The 23959-nt window shown below is 52.6% G+C and overlaps 1 protein-coding gene across 4 annotated transcripts in view; it reads right to left on the bottom strand.

Moving 5' to 3' along the window:
• Positions 1-23959, bottom strand: part of GSN (gelsolin) — a 54157-nt gene that overhangs the window by 13929 nt on the left and 16269 nt on the right. For all 4 annotated transcript variants that reach the window (XM_028107604.1, XM_028107605.2, XM_028107606.2 and 1 more), the window contains 5 exons: positions 10243-10447; positions 9356-9510; positions 3450-3611; positions 1778-1927; positions 538-627 (listed from right to left, as the gene is read on the bottom strand). In XM_028107604.1, the coding sequence (XP_027963405.1) occupies positions 538-627; positions 1778-1927; positions 3450-3611; positions 9356-9510; positions 10243-10438 (753 nt within the window). In that variant the 5' untranslated portion in view covers positions 10439-10447. The remainder of the gene's footprint in view (positions 1-537; positions 628-1777; positions 1928-3449; positions 3612-9355; positions 9511-10242; positions 10448-23959) is intronic.

The following is a 23959-nucleotide window of genomic DNA, read 5'->3' as shown; positions in this document are numbered from 1 at the left end:
AAATAAGGCGAGAGCTCGACACGAGTATCATGGGCTAGGCCGGGCTTTCACCCAGAGCTCCTCAGCTCAAGCTCAGCCTGAGCTTTAAAAATCACAAGAAATAAATTATAAATAAAGTAACACACACACACACACATACACACGCGCCCATTTCTATAGTATTTCCCCAAGTATTTTCCTAAATATTTTCCCATGTTTTCTCTGTGGACTCCTAGAAATCCTGCAAAGTTGGCCTTACTGTCCTACCCCCCACCTACTTTACAGATGAGGAAACTGAGACCTAGAGAAAGACTACGTGCCGCCCAAGACCACACAGATGAGCATGATGTAAATGTGTCTACAGTCGATCAAATCCTCTTATTCCTGGTGCAGGAAGGCAAAGGAAGTAGCTGGATGTCCGCTGGAGACATGTGGGAGCCGAGCCCCCGCCCGACGGTGCTCTGCTCCGGGTCCCATGGCGGCAGAGATCGGGAAGACCAAGTCCCCCGCCTCCCTGTCCTGACCCCACACCCAGGGGACAGAGCAGCTGAGGCTCACCTTGTAGAGCTTGGCCAGCTTGCGGTTGGCGGCGTCCTCCTTGGCTGTGTCTTCTGCACCTGCAGGCAGAGCCGGCTTAGGGCCCAGCACCTGCAGGAAATGAGAGAGGGAAGAAAGTCTGGCCTTGACCGCAGGGAGGGGCCTGGACTCCTCAGAGAGCTCCCTCCCCAGGCAGGCAAGGACCCTCCGGGCATCCACCGTGACCCTCCACTAAGGGTAGGACCCCCTCCAGAGACATCCTGCATCTCTTCACATGCCTCCTGTGTGCGGGTCTCAACCAGAGCTGCCTGTCAAGTCCTTCCCTCCCTGTTGCCCTGTCCCCGGGAGCTCTGTGAGAACACCCAGCTCCTCCACTCCCAGCACAGGCCTTCAAATATTCACGCTCCCAGTTCCTCCCAGGCTTTCTCAGAATGATAAACACCTTCCCCCACAGGCCTTTAGGTGATCCTACTTAATGCTCACACCCACGAGGCACCGATGATCACTCTCATTTTAGAGGAGGAACCTGAAGTCCAGAGAGCTCAAGTAACTTGTACACACAGCTGTGAGGTAGCTAGGTCAGAATTTGAACCCAGATCCCTGTGATTTCACAGACTATTTTCAATCTTCCATTCTGGGCTACTCCAGAGTCAACAGCCCCCAGCTACTGCCCCTTCCAAGCCATGGTTGGTATCCAGGCTCCTCCCCATAATAACCTTCTGCTCTTCCTAAAAACTGGAACGCAACGCCCCCAGACAAGCAGGAGCCAAAGGGCACAGAGCAGAGCTTATGGTCTCCTCCTTTTCCTGGTGAATTCTGTCTCTATTGATATGTCCTCAAAGCACAACGGGGGGCAATGCCATCCTGCAGTTGCCTAAGTGGGCCATAAATCACTAGGAGTGATCAGAAGAGGAAAAGAGGGGCTCGGGTCAGTTGTCTCTTTCTGATCTGGCTCCAGTACCAGGATTGCTCTCAGAAGATGCCATAACCCTCCTCCTCAGCTCCTTGGGAGACCTGGCCCTCCCAGCTGGAGGGTGTGGCTCACAACCCCAGAAGGCACCAGGCCCTGGGATTCTAGCCCCACCTCTCAGCGGAGTCTGGGAATTGTCTGGGAAGTTGTTCTTCCCTACTCTCTGAGGAGTCCCAGCTTAGTGGAAAAATAACTTCGCCTCACGATTGCCCAACCGATGGAGGGACAAAATGGGCATCTGAGACCAATGCTTGGCCCCACCCTGCACCCCCGGGATGCGACCCTAGATACCTGGAGCATCGCCTCAGGCTCAGCGCCCTCCTCCGACACGTGCACCCGGGCCCGGCCACTCCGCTCATTGTCCCGGATGCCCTTGGACACCTGTGTGGCCTTCAGCCTCTCAAATCGGTTGCTTTTGGAGCCACACCACTGGTAGATGTCCTGTAAGACAGGGACCCTGTGTCAGGCAGCACCCCAGGCTTCCTATCAGCCCCGCCCAATGACACGGCCAGGAGGGGGTGTGTATGCCCACCTCATTCTCGGCCTGCCCACACGAGGCTGATGGAGCCCGCACATGCCCACACCCGAGCACAACGGGTGTGATCTGTGTGCGCCAGGGTGTGTGACTGTACAGCTTGGAATGTGCATAAAAATGTCTGCCGGCTGGTGGGAGCGGAAATGGGCACAACCGTTTTGGAAAACCATTTGGCTGTAGCTACTAGAGCTCCATGTACTGCTATCTTTGACAGCACCCCTCCCAGACACGCACTCCATGGAAGTGCACTTGCACATGCCCCGGAAGACCCATGCAAGAACATTCAGGGCGGCACGCCTGGAATCGCCTCGAACCAGAAACTCTTCTGAGTGCCCATGAACAATAAAAGCATAGATAAATAGGGGCACATCAGCCCAGTTCAGTGTGACATAGCAAGGAGAATGAACAATCTATAACTAAATGCCATATGGATAGATCTCAGAAACAGAATGTTGATCAAAAGTGGGCAGGCAGATCAGACAGAAGAATGATTCCATGTACATAAAGTTCAGAAATGGGTGGAACCCTGCTACGCTGCTCAGAGTTCAGGATGGTGGTTACCCATGGGCTTGAAGGGACTAGATGAGGACAGGAGAGGGCTTCTATGAGCTCATGACATCCTGTTTCTTGATCCGGGTGTTGGTTACACCAGTGTGTTCACTTTGAGAAATCCACTGAGCTATACACTCAGGATTCACACTCTCTTTTGTGTACCTATTATACTTTAACAAAAGGCTCACACTAAATATACTTGCCTGTGTTTGCATGGACATTACACCACATACATAGATGAGGTGGCGGTAGAATGTCTGGTCATGTCCATTTGCAGGGATGAGTGCACCTGGATGTCAGGAATGTGTACAAAGCATCACACATCTGTAAGCTGGGCCGGGGTAAGTGCATCCCACACACATTGCCATATACAAATGTGCATGCACAACTACATGCATGACACACACAGATGTGGGTCCTTGAACAGCACACCCAAGTCTATGGGTGTAGGCACTCATCATGGTATGCATGTCTGTGTCTCGTGGGCAAGAGCCGATAGTTTTCGCACATGCCTGCATTTGTGAGTGACTATATGCAAGGCACATGAGATGTGCATATGAACACAAGATGTCGGGGAATCTGTATGTCAGTCGACGTCTGAGTACACTGTGCACAAGGTCTCTGCACCTGTGTGTGATGGGCTTGAGTTTGCACACGTGGGAGTCTATGCACGCTGGGCACCTCTGTCCTCCAGTCTCTGCACGTGTGTCTGGCTCGTGCACAGAACACGTGTCTACACAGGGGCTGCTGTCCCTGGGGCTTGCCTGCCCACGTCTTTGCGTGTGTTCACATGGGTGTGTCCCCCTCCCCAGAGTCAGGCCCGGCCAGGCCAGAAGCACCTCAGGGGCCCCTGGGAAAAGGCAGGGAGGGACTCACGTTGCCCAGGTCCAAGATGAAGCAGTCACCATTGTTGAAGCTCTCCCAGGACACGGGCACCTCGGTGGCACGAACCACACGCCGCCCTTTGACCTGGAAGAGCCTCTGCACCACCACTTCATTGGGTACCACGTGCTTGAATCCTGATGCCACGCCTCCTTTCTGTTGGGTCAAGCAGACAGTGTCAGTCCAGGGCAAAGGGTCCAGGGAAGCAGATATGGGGGGAGAGGAGAGGGGAGAATTGAAGGAAATTCTGGCCTGTGGACCAGCGGCCTTCCAGCAGATTCCCTGGTCAGATTCTATCAGCTGCCACCCCTTTGAATCTCATACTCCACTAACAAAGACCCCTGGGGCCACTTGTCTGAAATGAAAAGCTACAGACATTCCTTTCTCAAAACCAGCATTTCCCAAGGAATGTTCTAAGGAACTCTGGTCCTCCAAGTTATTCTGCGAGGAAAGGGTTCCAGGCTCACAGAAGCATGGGGAATGCTTCTTACTGGCTCCCTGACCGTTACACAATGCATGTCAGCATAACACAGGCTCTGAGAAGTCCTGTGGCAAAGAAATGGTCTGTCTTTTGTTTTATACAGCATTTTCTGACCTTACTGAATCAAGAACTGCCTTCTCTACCACATCCTGCTTGCAGCTCAAGTGTTCTGCAAAGCCATTTTGAGACATGCTCATTCCAAGCTTTCCCATCCTTCCAGGCTCTCTAGGAAGATGGCTCCAACCCACAGCCCCCTTCTCCCTCCACCAAGCAAGTCCCATCCAAGTACAGAGCACCGACCTCAGGGTCAAGTCCCTGCCCTGCCACTACAGTGCTGGGTGACTCCGGGTAAGTCTCTTCCCCTCTCTGCGCCTCAGGCCTCTGTCTTCTGAAATGGGGACTGAAATCCCTGCTCTGCCATGCTCTGCAGTGGTCACCAAGTCCCAGGGAAGGGGCCTTCAGTAGGCCTACCCTGCAGTAGTCAAAACTGCGCTCGGCTCAGGAGAAGTCAAGTAAAGGGGGCTGGCTTTCTCCCCAGCAGTCCCCAGCCCCAGTATGACAAGTCAGAGATGACAAGGTCCTTACAGAGCTTCCCATTTTACTTGTGGTAAACTGAAGCCCAAAGATGTGAAGTGACTCGCTCAGCAAGTGTATGGCAAAGCTCAGGCTGGAAACTTCACCTCCTATTCCCAAGCTGGCTCCACGTGCCATCGGGGTGCAGGCAGAAGGGCTCCCACGAAGGCCAGAAGTGTGGCCACCCTGTCCAGGCCCCTCTTTGCCACCTCACTTTGCAGAGCAAAGCCAAGTCTGATTTGAGGAACAGATTCCATGAGAGCAAGGGGACCAAGGGAGCGAGTTTAAATTGGGCTCTTATTATGTCTACACACAGTAAGCAATATAAAAGCACTCGTGCAATGACAACGCCTACTGTGCTGGGCATGTTGCACGCAGCATCTATGAGGAAGGTGTCCTTATCTCCAACTTGGAGATGAGGAAAGTGGAGTCCAGAAACGAAGGGACTTACCCAAGAGCTCACAACTAGTCAATGATGGAGCTAGGATTCGAACCCAGGTGTGACTGAATCTATAAGGCTCACATTCTTCCCCCAACATCAGGTTTTCTTAGAGCAAAGGTAACTAGGGTCACCCAGGATGGAAGGCAGAAACAAGCCACTGCTCAGAGCAAAGTCGGTCCAATACAAGAGTGGTATCTCGGGTGCCTGGGTGGCTCAGATGGTTGGGCGTCTGCCTTTGGCTCAGGTCATGATCCCAGGGTCCTGGGATCGAGTCCCGCATTGGGCTCCCTGCTCAGCGGGGAGCCTGCTTCTCCCTCTGCCTCTCTCTCTCTCTCTTAATAAATAAAAATAAAATCTAAAAAAAAAAAAAAAAAAGAGTGGTTTCTCCTATTGTGAGTGAAGCGCCCCCTGGTGTCCTTTCTTGGTACCAGCATGAGGCCTTTCAAGAGCATCCCCTTAGGCTGAGCAGGGCTGCCCAAGGTGTTCACAGAGTCTTTCCTTCCACTCTACTTCAAGGGCCCTCCCACTGGGGAGCAGGTGAGGAAGGGCAGCTGAGGAAGAAGATGCAAAGCCCTGCGCTCACCTGGTAATGACCACAGAGGCTGCCACTTAGGGAGTCCATGCCTGGGAGCTGGGGCACCTGCTTTACAGACATGCAATCGGGTCCTCACAACAAGCCCCTAAGGGAAGGACTCTTGTTACCCCACTTCACAGACTAGAAAACTGAGGTCCAAAGAGGTTACACCCTAAGCCCAGGGTCCCAGCTAGTTGGTGGCAGTACTCCCAAGTTTGCCCTTCCAGGGATCTAGCCTTGCCCGTCTACCAGCCCGGGAACTCCTGAGTGTCCACAGACAGCCCTGATCCCAGCACTTCATTCTAAAAAGACAGTGGATCTGAAAAGCTTCTCCAAAAGGTGCTGGAATGACACACCAACCATTTCCATGGATTCCTCAGAGACGAGACAATGGGGCCATGGCGGAAAAGAAAGGCCCTTAACTCTTTTTTATGTTTCTGAACTATTTCACTTGTTCAAGCCTGCCTTTTATTTGTTATTTAAAAATAGAAACATTTTTTAAAAAGGAAAAGGGTTGTTTCATGTCATAAACCTCGGTTTCAATAAATTGTATGTGAATTTATAAAGTAAAAGGATGCTTGATATTTCATGATGGTGGACATGAATCTCCTGACTAATTAACTTACCAATCTAGGAAATTAGACTTGGAAACATGAACAGAAAGATAAAAGCAAGCTCTTGGAAGACATTAGTGGATCTAAAAGTGCAGGGGGTGGAAATTTTCACTGTAACCTTTAGAATTGGTTGTTGCTTTCTATGGTCTAATTATTAGGTCTAATTATTAGGCTGAGATTGGCATCACACTATTTGAACAAAATTCAATAGGATGGTTTTAAAAGTCACTTTCCAAATTAAAGTGATGATATATATATGATCAAATTGATTGATCATATCATATATATGATCAAATCCACAATGATCATATATATATGATATAGATAGATAGTTCCCTCTCTATACATGAATATACATAGCTATGTTTTCATAGAGAAACATTATCCATTTGATATATATAGACAGATCTATATATATAGATATAGATATATATAATTATGCATATATATATATCTGTAAAGTTGAATTTGGTGTCTATCTCTAAAAGTAGAATCATGGACAGCTTTCTAAAACCTGTATTTCTATAATGCTTGGCACTTTACTAAAAGCTTGTATTACTCTTGTAGTCGGAGAAAGAAAAAAAAGCTACAGAGATTTTTCATTTTTTAAAATGTTAAACTGTTTATAAAACAAAGAAAAATGTATTGACTGGGGCTGGTCCCCTCCAGCCCCCTGAACTCTGGGTTCCTTATCTCAGAAATGGGAGGGAGGCCCGGAAGGGCTCGGTGGGGCCAGGGGCTTCTCTGACTCAGCTCAGCCTGGATTCCGTTGGAACAAAGGGTTTCAAATAACCCAGCCACAAAGGGTCTCTAGGGTTCCGTCTGAGAGGTGGAGGAGGAGAGGGAAGAGGAGAGATGGACCGATTCTGGAAAGTGCAGTACTTTTAAGGATTGGGGGGCTGCAGAACAAGAGGGGCCGGGCCCTACGACAGCCCTTTCTAGTGGCTCCTGTCCCCTCCTTGCCCCTTCTCACACCCCGAGGACAGAATCGGTTCCAAGAAGCAGGCTTTCACGGCAACAAGTCTTGCGTAACAAGCTCTGCTCCTTGGGGATCTATAATTGATGAGGGCGCCAGGCCAACAACTTTAGGCCTGCCAAGTGCGGGGGCAGCTGGAGGACTTGCAGGAGGTGGAAAACAGGACCAGCTTTGGACCTCCCATTTCCACCAGAAGGAGCCTGGGCCTTTCAGGACTGAAGTCCCAAATCCAGTCCCAGATGCTCCCTGGAGCATTCCTCAGAGTATGGTCCAAGAACATCCTGGAAAAAGCGCCAAAGGGTAGAGGAGGCTTGCTACCCAAGCAGATTCTTGGGCCCCAGCTGCACGAAGATCAGAGACCAGGGAGGCTTGAAACATCCACTCTGAGCCAGCTCTGTGCTAGGCCCTTCACAATGAATCCCAGCTCCGTCATTTATCAGCTGTGTAAGCTGCTAACCTTGTCCAGAAGTGAAGTTGCTGTGTCTACACAGCAGCAACAATAAACAGGCACAGTTGTTACAGGGGCTCAATAAATATGTGAGAGCACACGGCCAGAGGCACCCGACTGGCTCAAAGCCTCAGAGCAGTTAGAGGGGGTAGCCTTGGGTGTTGAACCTCATTCTCCCTTAATCCTTATCAAGTGCTCTTTCCACTTCCTGCTCTAAGAACTGTAAAAAGGCCTGGTCCTTCTCCAGCTCTGGGGCCTGGTTCCCAACCACCTCACCTCTCCTTCTTAATACACCAAGGCCTCATAAAGGAAGAAGGTGGAGCTGGACAGCTCAGCAGGAGGAGCTGTGGGTATGGATAACCTGGCAGACAGGGGGCATTAGGTAGGCTCCAGGGCATCCAGCCCAGCCACCCAGCCCAGGCCTGAGTCCCTGTTCCCAGAACACACCCTACCCTTTGCTATCTGGATCCCAGAGTGTTTTCCCATTATCCAATCCCCTGTGCCTCACCTGAGCAGACTCCTGTTCAGACCCTGTTGGCACAGAGGACCATAAGGCCCAGAGAGGGACAATGACTTCTCTAAGGTCACACAGCACATCAACAGCACAGATGGGGCTTCACCCCTATATGAGAACCCCACTCATGAGAGGCATGTTGGTGTAGTGGAAAGAATGCTGGGAATCAGGAGATCTTGGTTCTAGTCCTGGCTCTGGGACCGACTTGCTGTGTGACCCTGTGCCAGTTGCTTAACCTCTCTGTGCCTCAGTTTCCCTCCCCACCTACAAATAAGATTTTTGGACTCTGACACTAAGGCCCATCTGGCTATCAAAGCTTGTGATCCCCTCCCTATCCTGACCAAAGAGAACTGCAGCTTTGTAAACCTCCAGCTTTCCCTGAGCCCTTCCAGGGTGCCAAGCCCTGGGCAAGGCATTTCCCAGCTACCCTTCATCAAACCCTCTCTCCAGGCCTGAAGGGAGGGTACAACAGGCTCTCATGTAACTAGAGAGGAAAGGGAGGCTCTCAGAGACACCAAGTGGCTGGCTTGTCATGCATATTAGGGCAGAGCCTCTCAGAGCTCCCAGCTTGGCTTTGCTCAGCCCCACCCGGCTGAGGGTTGCAGGGGAAGAGCTCTGTGTTGGCTCAGACTCCTCAGAGTTCACGTTCAAGGTGGATTCTGATGAACATAATGAGGAATGTGGTCAAGGGTACCCTTTCAAATACCTAACATGGGGCCTTCTGTTGGCAGGGCCTAAGCACCTGTGGGTGTAGGAACAGGACTATTGGGGAAGTGATAGGCTGGGTTCCCACCCCTCGCTGCTGGGGCTAGGAAGACAACCCTGTGAAGTGATGAATTTTCTTCTCTCCATTTTAAGATAAGAAATCTTATCTTAGGCTCAGGGGCGCCTGGGTGGCTCAGTAGGTTAAGCATCTGCCTTCCGCTCGGGTCATGATCCCAGGGTACTGGGATCGAGCCCTGCATCAGGCTCCCTGCTCCACGGGAAGCCTGCTTCTCCCTCTCCCACTCCCCTGCTTGTGTTCCTGCTCTTGCTGTCTCTCCCTCTGTCAAATAAATAAATAAAATCTTTAAAAAAAAGAAACCAGAAGCTCAGAGAGGCAGTGTGATTTGTCCAAGGTCACACAGCTAGGAAGGCCCAGGATTCAAACCCAGGGCTAGCCAGCTCCAAAAGCCGAGCTCTGACCCATCTGTCACATCACCCCACAAGGCTGAGAGATGGGTGGACCTGAGCGAGGCTCTGCCATTGGTGCCTCTGTCCCTGACACCTGGGACCTACCTTGTACTTGAGGCCAGACTTGAAGTAGCCCAGGAAGGTGGCCGACTCGAAGCCCTGGACCTCACGGTGCTGCACGGCCCGGCCATTCAGGTAGTCATCCAGCTGCACCGTGAAGATGGCGGCCGCCCCGCTCTCATCCTGGCTGCACTCATTGCCTAGGGGGCGTCGGAACAGCATGAGCCTGGCTTCCCGAAAGCGGTCCCAGCCTCCCATGGAAGAGGAGTCCAGAGCCCCCAGGGCTGCGCTGGCCTGGCTGTAGAAGCTGGGCAAGCCCCTGCCTTCTGTGGGCCTCAGTTGATCCATCTGTATAATGGGGCAGTAGGGGCTGGACTCCATGGTCTCTAAGAGTCCTCTCAGCTCTGACACGTCCCCCATACTCACCTCTCACTCGTTCCCCCCGCACTCACTCTCAGACCTCTAGACACGAAGTGGGGCCTAGGGGCAGTGGCTCAACTCACAGATTAGGAAAGGGAGGTGCAGAGAGCGGGCAGGATTTACGGAGTCACCCAGCAGAGCAGGGACTCCAGGCTCCTGACTCCGAAGGGCAAACTGGGGTGTGGCAGGAAGTGAGCCAGGGAAGTGTGGAGGGGGTCCAGGGGCCCCACGTCAGCCCAGCTCTGAGCACCATGGTAACCTCTCGAACCCTCAAACACTCCCGTGAGGTCGTATGGTGTCATCACCACGTCCCCTTTACAGAGGCACTGGGTGGCTTGCCAAAGGGCAGAGCCAGGGTCTGAACTGGGACAGGCTGGCTCTAAAGTCCCAGGACACCATTAGCCAAGGGGCTGGCACATATCTGACGCTCAACAGTCCCTTAGTTCCCGTGGGTGCTTCCTGGGGACCATGCCTCCAGGGGCCACGCTTTACAGGGGAGGGGGCGGCCTCACCGAGCCAGTAGTGGAGGTCATACTGCAGGTTCCCATTCCTCAACTGCACCGTCTTCAGGATGACATAGGCGTCGCCTGTGAAGAAGTCTCCATAGAGGTTGGGGGGCACAGGCACCAGGTCAAACTTCTCCACGCGCCAGATCTGCAGGCCAGGCTCCTTCCCTGCCTTGAGGAACTCGGGGTGTTCCACCACCATGCTGCTAGGCTGGAAGAGACAGGAGGAGCCTGAGCAGAGGCAGGAGCCTTGGTGAGAAGAGACCCCAGGACACGAGGGAGGGTGGTTTCCAGCCCCAAGAGCATCTCACTTGAGCCTCTGACTCTCCCCACCCCTGAGGCGAGTCTACCCCTATCTCTGGGAGCGAGCAAACAGGGCAGAGTTTAGGCTCCAAACCCTGTCCATGACCAGAGTCTGTCTTGCCTACTCAGCTCACTCATGATGGAGGGACAGAAGGCTCTACCTTCCTTCTCCCTCTCCTTCTTAGTGCCAATTGGATGGGGCAGCTGAGGCATGGAGAGGTGGAAGTGATTCTGCCAAGGACCCCCAGCTAGGAAGTGGCATAGCAGGCATTGCCTGCAAGCTCCAAGAGCAGAAGCTCTGGAACTATAGGGAGAACCCCTCACATGGCAAAGGTAAATCTGGGGCCTCCAGGGGTTCAGCGTGTTCCCTCCCAGCATCCTCAGCGACTCTTAGAACTAGAAGGGTCCTCAGAGAGCTCATTATCCAACCCCATTCTGCAGATAGGGAAATCGAGGCCCAAACAGGGGAGGAGACTGGCCCAAGGTCACACAGCCTGTTTGCTTTTGCTCTTTGGAAGATTTCCCATGTCCCATCCATATCCCCATCACACTCCCAAGAAGGACCTAGATGGCTGAGCCCAAGTGGCCTCCTGAGCTGTCTGCCTCCTCCCTCCTGCCCCCCGCACCAACATCCCACCCCCAGTTCCATTTCTTGGAAAAGGTGGAGAGGACGCAGCCAGAGTCTGTAGGAGCCTGTTGGAGATGAGGTGGTCAAGGATGCGGAAAAGGCCATCAGACATGCACAGGGTCTAGAGATGGAGCAGAGCAGGATGGTTAGCCTGGAGCCGGAGGGCAGAAATCAGCAGGCACGGGTCACCTCGGGCCGGAGGACGGATCTAAGGGAAACCAGGTGGGGAGAACCAGGCAGAGCGGTGGAGAAATACAAAAGGAAAACAGGAGAGAGAAGGAGAAACCAGACAGAGCAGACATATCAGGGAAGGGAGAATAAATAATAGTAATGAAGGTAAGCAGACAGAGGTGAGATCATACAAGAAAGAGGAGGGAAATACCAGAGAGGCAAAAGAGAAATCAGATAAGAAAGAAGAATCTGAAATGAAAGAAAAAAAATCAGAAGAGGGGTCCAAGGACAGCACACATCCCTGTAACTAAAACTCTCAGCTGACTGGGAGCGGGAGAGCTCCGGGTGACCTGAGGAGGCAGGGTAAGTGACCACCCAGCATGCTCCTGCTGAGGAGGATCCCGGCCCGTAGGCCTGACAAATTTATCATCGCTAACTGTGCAGTGGTCCCTGACTCTGCTATTCCTAATCTGCTGCCTACCTCAGCCCGCACAGGACTGACCCCAGGGCTGGGCCAACGCACGAGCTGGGAGTCTAAGCCCTGAGGCTTTGGAAATATCGAAGAACTATTTGAGGCCTTTGTCTCGGCTACTGGCTACTGCATGTAGTTTTGTCCGTTTCCTTGGGAAGGCAACTCAGTACATTCTCTGCCAGTTATTCACAGAATATCAGAGCTGGGAGGAATCTTAGAGCGAGACCCTCATGTCCCACACTGTTGGGGAAGGGAAGCGACTTATCCGTGGTCACTCTGCCGTCCAGTAACAGAGCAGGGCCCTGGCTTCTCATTCCCTGTTGCGTGCCGCCTCCCTCACGCGGCATCCTCAGGATCAGCAGTGACTGTCAAAGCCTCAACCCTCAGGCCCTTCAAGATCCTAAAGTGTCTCCTGAAACATCAGAGATTAAATGTGTTAAGACCAAAAAAAAAAAAAAAAAAAAAAAATCAGAAGAGGGGAGAGAAATCAGGCAGAGGGAAAAGGAGAAATCAGGAGGTGGAGATGGGTAAGAAATCAAAAGGCAGAGGCTAGGGAACAAGAAATCCGGCCAAGGTGAGGTTAGCCTCTAGGGAGGGAAACAGCCAGGCGCCCTGAGGCTCCCACCCTCAATCCACGGGAGCCCCGGAAGCAGCAAGAGATACTTACAAAGCAACAAAACAGTTTTTCCATTCTAGACCTGAATTACTCCCCTTTTCCTAGCGCTGTATCTGCAAGAACTTACAATAGAGAGTTACTCCGGAAGCCCCCGGGCCCCCCGGGCACTCACCCGCGCCTGGGACACCCGCCCCTGGGCCGCCCCCCGCGAAGCGGTGGCCGCGAGAGCCGGCGGCGACAACGCGCACAGCGCCAGGACCAGCGCGCTGAGCAGCGCGGGCGCAGAGTGGTGCAGAGCCATGGCAGACCCCATGGTAAATCTGGGGCCTCCAGGGGTTCAGCGAAGACCCCAGTCCGCAGCTTCGATCTCCGGGTCACCGAGCCTATATAGCTGCCGGCCCTTCCCACTCAAGCCGGGGACCGCCCCTCAGGGAGGGCGCGGGCCCGGGAGGGGCGGGGATCAGTCCTGGAGGTTGGAGACGTCGGGGATCCAGCCCGGACAGACCCGACTGGGCGTGGCTGTTCCTTCACCCCGGCTCTGGGGGCGAGACCAAGCAAAGGGCCTGACGGGCGTCAGGCGTCAACGCAGTGCACACTAAAGGGGTGCGTGCAGGTACGAAATGCAGAAAGCCCAGCTCAGTCTCCTGGTGTGCCCCAGCGAGCCCCCTCCCCTCTCTGCACCTAACGTCTCCAGCAAAAACATAAAAAAGTTTTTGAAGGCTTTCCACACATCATATAAAGGCTGGCATCTCCTAACATCCTTTACAGAGTAGGTACTATGGACAGCCCCATTTTACAAAGGGGAAAACTGAGTGCAGAATGGTCAAGCAACTTGCACACAACTAGGAAATGGTGCAGCCAAGATCTGAACTCAGGCAGTCTGGGTGGAAGGCCCACCTAGGCAGCATGCAGCTGCCCCCAGCTAGGGGCTGGCAAGGAGGGGGCTTGCCTTCATTGCTCCAGTGAGCAAGCAAGACTCCAGAGGGACAGGCCGACCTCTCAACTGAGATTGTAGGTTCTACTTTACTTGAGACCACCCTTCTTTCCTTCTTTTTAAAAAGTTTGTTTTTATTTTTTTAAGACCTTATTTATTTATTTATTTGAGAAAGAAAGAGAGAGGGAGGGAGCGTGCATGAATAGGGGGGCAGAGGGACAAGCAGACTCCCCACTGAGCCTGGACCCAACACAGGCAGGACCCTAAGATCAAGACTTGAGCTGAAGTCAGACGCTTAACTGATTGAGCCATCCAGGAGCCCCAACAGGTTTTGTTTTTAAAAAGTTTATTTTTATCACAACTTAAAGTCACCTATTTGTACAAAGTTGTTCCCTCTCAACCCCACTCAGTTTTCCCCAGGAGCAACCTATTCTATCTGCCTCCTTTAGTTGATGCTTCTGGGCTTGCCCTCATATCTGAAATAACAAGCCCTTGTTGGTTCTTGTAGTTGGTGGTGGTGGTTCTGTGGGTTTATTTTTTCTTTTTTCCAGAGGAGGGTTGGTTTTTTGTTTTGTTTTGTTTTGTTTTGTTTTTTTTCAGTTCCAGATCTTATCTATCGGCTCCCCCTGGGGAAGACAAGGATTTAAGTCTCTTCCCTATTCTAAGGCTCCCTTCCCACCCTCCCCACTGTCCCACTAGAGGCACCCAGTCATTGTGTTAGAACAAATAATATTCCGAGTCAAGGAGGCCTGCTTTCCACCTCCACCAACTCCTCCCTCATCCCTCCCACCACTCTGCGGGACCCACTTCTCTGTTTCCAAGTTCTCTTCCCATCCTCTCTCCCAACAAACAGCCTAGTGCAATGAGAGGAAGTGAACTGGGAGCTGGAGATCTGGTTTGACACCCGCCTCCACTGTGTGTAAAGTACTTTATGCCTCAGTCTCCTCATCTACTAAATGGGTAGAGTAGTGCTGAAGATTAAATCAGTCTGTATGTATGAAAATGGCCTGGCCTGCGACTAGGTAAATGGGTTCCTGTCCCCATTCCCCCCAAGCTATGGTCACCTAACCCAGCTCCCCTGGAGCCCAGCTTCTATCAAATCAGGCTGAAGTTTGCCTTGCACCACCCACAACTTCCTCCCACTTAAGGCGGTCTGTGGGTCAGATAAAGAGCTAAGGGAACACAGAGAGAAGGCGATTCAGACTGTAGGGATTACAAGAAGGCTTCGTGATAGAAAGGACTTGTGACCTAAGCCTCAAAGGACAAGGAAGAGGGAGATTGAGCAAAAAAGACATTCTAAGAGAGGGGGGACAGCATGGGCAAAGGGCAAGCAAACACAGGCCACATCCAGTGGATAAGGAGGGGTCCAGCCTAAAACACAGGGAGCAAGAAGAGATGAGATGGTGGCAGGAGTCACAGGGGCCCATGTGCCCCGCTGGAGTCTGAACTTTATCCTGGGGTCTGTGGGGAGTCCCAGGGAGGTGCCTGAGGCCTGGGCCTGCAGAGTCTGCATTCAGAGCTCTTCCCTCTCGCTGGGGATTTGGAGGATTATAAAAACCCCAGAGTTCCCATATGCTCTTGCTGTAAGCATAAACCGGTTTCACCTCTCTGGATAGCAATTTAGCTCCCCGAATTCTAGAAAGACATAAGGCAACAAAAGTTCTGCTTCCTTCAGTATTACTTACAGAGAAACACCAAAATATATGTGCAAGGATGTTCACTGAAGCATTGTTTGAAGAAAACTGGAAAGGACCCAAATGTCCTGATTCAATAAATTAGGGAGCCACCATACAATGGACTACTTTGCAGCTGTGAAGAAAGAATGAGCTAGATCTGATTGTGCCTGGCACATAGTAGGGACGCAGGAAGTAAAGAGAAACCTCTAAGTGCAAAAGGCAAATTGTACAAAGACTATAGTATGGCTCCTCTCCTCTTTTTTATAAGGGTTCCATTTCTGCACACATCCTTAAAAAAAGTCAAGGAGGGTAAACGCCAAACCGTCCAGGCAGTTTGCTTGAAAGGGACGAAGGGGGAGAGTTGTGGCTGCCCAAGGCTGGAGTAAGCGCCCAGATCACCATCATCAGCCTGCAAGGACACCCAAGGGTAATGAGAACATTCTAACAGTGGAAAATGGTGATGATTACACTCCCGAAAAATCTACCAAAAATCAGAGTACTGAACGCATACAGTGGGCAAATCGTTATGGTCGATAACTTACACCTCAACATAGTTGCCTGGAAATTAAATGAGCTGTAGGGTTTGAAACTATTTACAAGCATGCATCCATCCATTGTCGTTGGTTTTTTTTTTTTTTCCTTTTAAAAAGAAATAATACCATTAAAAATATACTTCAGATGATGCCTGCTCATTAGACAGTTCGGAAAATACAAACAAAGAAGGAAGAAGAAATTTCCTCATCATCCCAGCCCCCGGAGTGAAAGTGAGTTGGCAGCTGGCCTAGCTGAGCAGTCCCTTCTGGAGCAGTGTGGCCCTGACCTGGCCGGTTGGTAATTCACAGAAGACTGCTGCGGCTTTGGCCTTGGCCCCAAGGGTCACTGACCACCAGCCCAGGGTTCCCGGCCCCCAGGTTACTGATTACAAAGGCCCTGCAGCTTTGCCCATCACATAGCTCTGGAGCCTGGGTCCTCAGCCCTGGAGACCTGGTGAAGAGACCCCGGCTCCTTACCCACCCCCGCCCCCTGCTGCTGGGGGAGCCCACAGCCTGGAAATTCTTGCTACAGGGCAGTGACATGTGTGTGGGCTGCGATGGGGCAACGTAGCCTTATGCTGCTCCCTGCCTGGGGTAGGATGTGTGAGTTCAAGACAGCAGGGGGATTTGGGTGCAAAAGAAAGACCCCTAGGTAAAAAGGAAGAGGCTTAAGTGCTAGGCCTACCTCTGCCACTGACTTCTTCGTTGTCTTTGGACAAGTCCCTGTCCTCGTCTGAGCCTCAAGTCTCCATATGCCCCATGTATTGGGGCAGCATGCTCTGACTCTAAGATGCATTCCCAGACACTGGCTATGCAACCATATCTAGGACCTATGTATCTGTGAGTCTCAGGGTTCCCATCTGTAAAACAGGGGCACTGGAGTGGGTCACCTCTATAGAACCCTCTGATTCAGACAGTCCAGGGCCCTGACCTGTAGAAGGAGACACTACCATCACCAATGGCAGCATGCCACCTCACCTCCGGGCCCAGACATCTCTGGGAGAAGAAAGAGAGGAAAATGGGGGGGGGGGGTGTCCAATACCGAGTCTCCTCACAGTGACCAGGGGAAACAGGCATTCAAGTCCCCATGTTACAGATGGGGACCCAGACTCAGGGAGCTTCAGTCACTGGCTCAGGGCCACTCAGCTGGAAAGAGGCATTGCTTAGATTCAAACACAAGCCTGGCCACTTCTAGTCCCCAAGCACTGTCTGGGGAGATCAAGCAGGACCTCCTGCCACCATCCAGCCTGGGCAGGGAGCAACAGTGATGTTTCCAGATAAAGGGCTGCAGTCCCTAAACCAGTCAAGCCCAGGCCAAGCCTGGCAGCCAGGAGTCTCTGAGACAGCCAACACCCCCGCCCCGCCCCTCCACACATAAACCTCCCAGGCTAGGGCAGGAGATCACAGGAAGGCCCTCTGGACCTCCACATACCTGTGTGAGTACAAAGGCATGTCCTAGGAAGACCCCCAGGCTGTGGCCACTGAGCAGAAGAGAGACCGAGGCACCTGGACTCTGGGCCACTCATGGGCGCTCAGGCCAGGCACGGTTTCTTTGAGTCGGGGGGCCAGGCTGGCTCTGCCACCACCTGCCCTGGGAGCATATGCCTTAGTCCCTGTCCTCCTCTGGAACTCAGACATCCCCTTGAACCTCGATCCTGGCTGCTCCTGGCTCCTGCCCACTGCCTTGCACCTGCTAGGCAGCTTTTCAGTGTCTGCCACAGGTAGGGGCCCATGTCCCTCCCCTGCAGTTTGACCCCCTCAACCAGCTCTGCCCCTGCTCCCTCTCCCTCTGTGACCTTAGGCTTGTCTTCATGTCTCTCTGGGTGTCCCAGGGCAGCTACCAGAGACTGGAGGAGGCGGCCTCACCTTCCGCCCCCGGCCACTACGTACAAAAGGCCCTTGGCTGGGCCTGGAAGACACCACCCTGTTCTTTTCTCTTCACCCCGAACACTGCTGTTCATTTCTCAGGCAGCCGGCCACTCATGGGAAGCCCTCTCTCTCGGAGCTTGTTTGCTTTCTGGCTCACTGCTGTTCTCTGGGCCCTCCTGGGAACACCCGCCCCTCTTGCCCTGGATTGTGCTAACATAGTCAGTAAACAGAGAAGCCAGTTACGAAACCCAGCGAAACTGGACAGGGCCTCAGTGCGGTGTGGGGAGGCTGTGGAATGGAAAACACACGTGTTTCAGAACCTGGGAAACTCCACTCCTGGGATCAGGGCCTCAGTCTCCTTATCTCTAGAATGGGAGAATGATACCTATCTCACAGAGAAGGGAGGAGGGCCAAAGGCCCAACACACAGGAGGGGCTCTGCAAAAGTCAGCATCCTTCTTCCTGAAACTGCCTCGTTTCTTTGCACAGAGGCCTTTGCTCAGCACGTACACACCCCACGAGAGGAACGTGGCAGGGCAAGAGAAAGGTTACAGATTCCACAGTGAGATCCTTGAGTTGAGGTGGGAGCTGTGTGACCCGGAGCAAGTTACCCTCCCTCCGAGCCTCGGGTCAGCCAGCTGTAAGCAGGGATAGTGAGGCCCAGTCAAAGGAGAGTTGGGAGCTCTGGACTGTGGGTGGGAGTTACCCAGAGGAGGATTCGTTAGCCGCAATGTTCATTAGTCCATCCTCTTTGTAGACGATGACACCAAGAACAAGAGTGTCATTTCTCGGAGTCACACAGCAAGTACCTGGCAGGGTACCCTTAGAACCCAGGTCTCGGGCTCCCAGATCAGAGCTGAGGCCTGAGCCCGTGACAGGACAGGGTCCCCTGGAAAAGCCAGCTGGACCTCTGCCTTGGCCCCGTCTACCCTGGGTGTGGACAGCTGTTGGGGAGATGGCCAGTAGAGCTTGGCTGACGCCACATCCAAGAGGCCAACTATCCCAGGGACTGAAGCCACTGGCCCTTTCCCAGTTTCCAGAGGCAACCCCACCTAGCGCTGAGAGCCAGGACAGGGCATTGAGAGGGGGCCTGGCCCCACCACTTCCTGACCCCATGCCCTGGAAGCAGCCAGATTTGGCCATGGCTGCGAGCCCAGCACCCTTCCTGCCAGGGTCCACTTTGTAGTCTGTCTCCCCTTCTCTGGTTGGGAGGAGCTGGTCCTCGGAGGCTTGGCAGGTCAGCAGCTGGGGCTGTAAACAGCGACAAAAGCCGTGTCCTAGCCCCTCCAGCACCCCACAACCCAGCAACAGGGGACGCAGGGCACAAACACAAGTCAGCAGCAGGACAAAGAGGCCCAACTACAGGCATTGTAGCCGCGGGACCAGTAGAAGATGGGGACACAGTCTCCAGCTGCAAACACCTGGGGAGGCAGGGCCTCTGATGCCCAAACCAGAGCCAGAATGAGCAGAAGCCATGGGAGGCAGCTCTCTGCTCCACAGAGGAAAGGCTTTCCAAGAAGGAGAAAAACAACGGGCATGATTGTGGCAAGAGCTCCTGCCAGGAAAATCTGGGTGTAAAGCCCTGACCTAGCACTGCCGAGCTGTGTGGCTTTCAGTGAGTCGCTTCTGCTCTCTGGGCCTCAATCTCCTCATCTGTAAAATGGGGATTATAATACCTTCTTCCTAGGGTTGCTGTGAGAATTCAGTAAGGTAAAACACACGTGGGGCTTAGCAAAGTGTTTGGCATAGAGTATGCAACTATAAAGCAAGCTTTGGTTATTGTTTGCTGGGGGTTCAGTAAGTATCTCTGAGACTGAAGTTCCTTATGCATAAAACTGGGGAAAACTATCTTTCTTAAAGGCAAGTGGAGGGGACTGAATGAGACCATAAATGTGGAAGATCCTAGGACTATGGCTGGCATAAAATAAATGTTCAAAAATGCCACTTTCTTTCTCCCTCTTCTGGAGAGGTAATGAGCTGCCCAGTGGTGACCAGCCAAGAGGACTCAGGTGACGAGCAAACCAGCTCATCTCTAAGGACCCTTTGGGCCCTGGGGCTCTAGGATTCTGAAAGAAACAGGAAAGGCAAATAATGTTTGTGCATTTGGCCAAGGTCCCTCCTGCCTGTCTGGGGATCAAGTTTATCCTTCAGGATCTACCAGGCATGTTAGAAGCTCCCTAGGCCAACAGTCGTCATGGTGGGAACAATGACAACAGGACATCAGAAGACAGTGACATGTCCCTCCTGCCGGGGACCCTAAACGAAGCCCTTCTTGGTCCCTGAGCCTTGCACAGCCAACTATGGCCAACACCCCTGTGCTGAGCTCTGGCAAGAAGCTTGAGTCCATCCACCTGGGTATCAGTCTGCAACCTGCAGGCAGAACTCTGGAGAAACACAAAGGGGGCAGGTGTGGGACAGAGGAGAGATGACAGGGTCCATGAGCAGGGGCCAAGCCCCCACGAGCTCAGGATACCAAGAGTGACCAACGGTGAAGGATGCACAACCTTCTATCAAAGGGAACACAAGGTAATGTCCAGTGTGAGTTTGAACACAGCCTAAATCCCTACTGCAAGGGGACTTGGGCAAGGGGCCTTTCTGCAATGCTTCAATTTCCTCCTCTAGAAAATGGGGTGATGATTCCTACCCTGTAGGTGTCTTGGAGGATTGAAGGAGCCCCTGGCACTGTGCTCGGCATGCAGCAGGTACTCAATAGCCATAATATCCAAAGACAAACTCCCAGCACATATCTAGACCCTATACACATACAGCTCACTGGTGCCCATATCTACCCTTGACCTCTATCTCTTGACCTCTGAGGTCTCTTGACTTCTATCTTGCATGCAGAACGGTGAGGGCTGGGGGGCCCAGCCAAGGCCCAGAGACCCAGAACGGTTGCTGGTGCCAGAGATGGGGAGGCATCTCAGGAGAGCGCCTCCAGCCAGCACCTAAAGAGCTCGCCCTGCCTTCCAGCCCCTCACGAGTTTCTCCTCATGACACCCTGCTCTCTTCTCTGGTCTGCCCCCACCGCAAAGAACGAGGGCTCCGGAGTCACCATCTGATCCCAGTCCTATCACTCAGTACCCAGTGACCCTGAGAAAGTGACTCAACCTCTCTGAGCCTGCGTCCTTGGGTATAAAGTGGCCAGGTGATCTCATAGGCTTGCCAATACTCCATACTAGTAAAAGTCACTTAGGGAAAAACTCCAAAGCCTATGGCATGATTAGAGAGTCTTTGCAATGTATCTCAAACTTTTACCCACAATAGAACTACCAGAGATTCAAAGATATTTTTTATTGTTACTAATCCTTTTAATTTTAATAGTTTTTTTTTAAAAGTTCTTTTCCCTCTTAAACATAAACAGAGGTAGAATAGTGGAATGCTTTTGTTCCTTTCCCAGCTCAGAAAATAATCACAACCAGCTGGAAGAATGAAACAAGATCCAGCACACCATAAAACCCAGTGCCTGGCCCAAGGTCGGGCTCTGAAATGGGGACCATCTTCTCTCCCTGGGGGTGTTCCCAGCTTCACCTCTGCCCAGGCACCTGCCCTGTGACCAGCATCCTCCTGCAGGTGTCCGGCCCTCTGGGGGCTTCTGGAACCTTCTGTGACACTGAGCCTAACCAGAGTCATTCCACCAGGACATTTTACAGAAGGGCTGAGGCCAGAGCGGAAGTCTCAACGCCCCCCACTCCCCTCCTGCTTCACACTCACTTCCCATCCCCCACCTCCCCCCCCCAACACACACATCCCAGGACTGTCCTGGTTCAGGGTCTCCATCTTTCCCCTGCAACCACTGCAGCAGCTTTCCCACTGCCTTCAACTCTCCCATGATCCATAGAGATTGTATCATCGCTTACTCAAGACCCTTCCACAGCCCCCAGTGCAGAATGAAAGTCAGGACCCCCAATGTGGCATTCAAGGCCCTCCTTGCTCTTTCAGCCTCGTCACCCACTGACACCCCCAAAAACACTCTCTGGGCCACCTAACTTTGCCTCCTTATGTCACTCTTCTGCCTCCAGAAGAGCTGGGGGTCTAGCCTCAGCTTTGCCTCTGCCTCTGTGTGACCTTGGGCAAGCTCCTGCCTTTCTGAGCCTCAGTCTCCTCATCAGGCTATTGGGGCTCACGTGCAGACCAGACAAGATAAGGCCATGCGCACCAGGTGCCAGAGGGCTCAGGAAATGCTAGCCTGGAGCCGCTGACTCCTCCAGGCACCCCGCACCCCCCTCCATTCCTCCTGCAGCAGCTGGCGGCTATCTGCTTCTCAACCCCAGCAGCTGTGCGTGCTCTCTCCCCTAAGCCCCCCGGAATGCAGACGTGCTTGCAGCCAGCAGCGGCAGCCAGGGAAGGGAGCAGGAGAGAGGAAGGCTTAGAGGAAAATTACTCGGCTCTGGCCCAGCCAACGTTGGCGCTCACAGCTCCCTCCCAGAGAAGGGATCTGGGGGCCTGGCAGGCTCTTTCTGAGCCATGGTCTTGGCTCCAAGCCCTGACCCCCGTCTGAGCTCGTAGGGTGGTAGGGGGTACCCTGGGCCCCACTCGTCCAGGACACTCCCACTCTTTGGCATCAAAAGAGACAGGGAGGAGGAGGCAAAAAAAAAAAAAAAAAAAAAAAAACAGACAGGCCTTTGTGAGAGGAGAAAATTGGCACACTGATATGGAAAGGGTCCTTCTGTGGCCAGGGAGCCTGTCCCATTGCTGTATCTGAAGCCCTGTATCCTGGCTCCCATGTCCCAGCATCATATACACCATGTTCTCTATGCCCCATACCAGGCCCGTGTTCCTCATGCCTTGTCCTGCATGTGTACCCTGATGCGTGGTGCACGCACTGGGGCCCATATCACTTAGACCATACATCACGCCCCATGTACATCTGTGTTTGATGCACTCTCTTGTACATACCATCTTTTGAAATACCAGGTCCTGCCCCTTGAAAGTGTGTGCCACAAACTCTGCTAGACGAACAGGGTCCCTCACTCCCTGCTGTGATTCCAGTCTGTAGTGTAAGGATGGAGGACAGATTCCCAGCCCTTTCAACTGTTACCTATGCAACTGGAGAGAAGTTACCTCCACTCTTGGTGCCTCAGTATCTTTGGCTATGAAATAGAAATGATATTAACACTCACCGCATAAGAATTGTTATGGGCATTAAAGGAGATCACGCATTTAAAATGCTTAGCCCAGTGCATGGCACAGAGTCAATACAATGTTTGCTAACATTGTTACAAGCACACCCAGGTATCTGTACTACCTCCTATACTCCCTGCCAGTATCCCACATCCCTGGCTCCCACTAAGCATCAGACCTTCCACCACATTAGTGAAATTCAAACAATAAGCTACAAGAAGGATATGATTTTCCCCTCTGCTATGGAGGAGAAACCCAAGGCTCAGAGAGGGGCAATAATGTGCATGCAGTCACACAGTCAGAAGGAGTGAAGCTGGGAGGGGCACACAGGTCTGGGCACTTGAAGAGACAGAAAGTAGATTAGTGGTGGACCAGGGAGGGGTGGGCGTGGAGACTGCCAGCAAGCAGGCAAAGGCATCATTTAGGGAGGATTCGGGGTGATGGAAATATTCTCAAACTGGATTGTGGTAATGGTGGCATGATTCTGTAAATTTACTAAAAATCATTGAATTAATGAAAATAGGTGAATTATGTGTATGTAAATTATGTATAAATTTACTTTGACAACTTATGTACATTAGACTTCCAAAAAACTGTTTTTTCTTTGTTTGTTTGTTTTGTTTTGTTTTTAAAGCCCATGCCCTTCCCATGCACCATTCTGCCCAAGCATGCAGCGAGAAAAGTGACTCCCCGTGAGTTAGGAGCGATGGTCAAGCAGAGGCTTAGCAACCAACCGCTCCGAGGCCCAGCCAGGAAGAGCCTTGCACTGTGAGGTTCCCAAACACCTCTGCAGCCCAGGTGTGCAGCACAATCACCCAGGGAGCTCCAGAAAACCTGGGTTCCCAGGCCCCACGCCCAGCCTCTGAATCTATAGGTCAGGGTACGGCCCAGGCACCTGGGATTCTGAGGCTCAGCCTGGACTGGGAGCCCTCATCAAAGCTCAGCAACTCCTTTCACACTTGGGGAAACAGAGGCCAGGCAGGACTGGGGACTTATCAGACCTAGTGGATCAAGCAGTGGGAAAGCCCGGGCTGGAATTGGGGGCCCCCTTTCTTGTCCTTTCTCTCATTTCCCTCCTCCTCCCTGGCCCTCAGCCTCCTGGTGACTCAGGGCTCTGAGTCATCCCGTGGCACCACAGAGGAAACTTCTCAGGAAAAACAATCCCCAAACAAAGCCTCCCCTGATCTGGGGAACAGAATAGGCCCAGGAGGCTAAGAGAGGGAGGGGAGAAGAATATAGGCTGGAGGTGGAGGGCAGGACCCCAAGACCTGGTCTCTCCTATTGGCCACTGACTTGCGTGGGGCCCTAGAGACGGCATTTCCCTGCTCTGAGCCTCAGTTTCCCCATCTGTAAATAACACCTACTATTGCACAAAGAGGCTTGTTACGGACCACTCAACAT

This window comes from Eumetopias jubatus, unplaced genomic scaffold, assembly GCF_037043125.1.
Source record: "Eumetopias jubatus isolate StellerSeaLion01/CBP00866 unplaced genomic scaffold, mEumJub1_p1.0 scaffold_15, whole genome shotgun sequence".
Taxonomy (NCBI): domain Eukaryota; kingdom Metazoa; phylum Chordata; class Mammalia; order Carnivora; family Otariidae; genus Eumetopias; species Eumetopias jubatus.
Note: the sequence above shows the minus strand (reverse complement) of the source record. Positions and strands in the feature narration are given on the sequence as shown.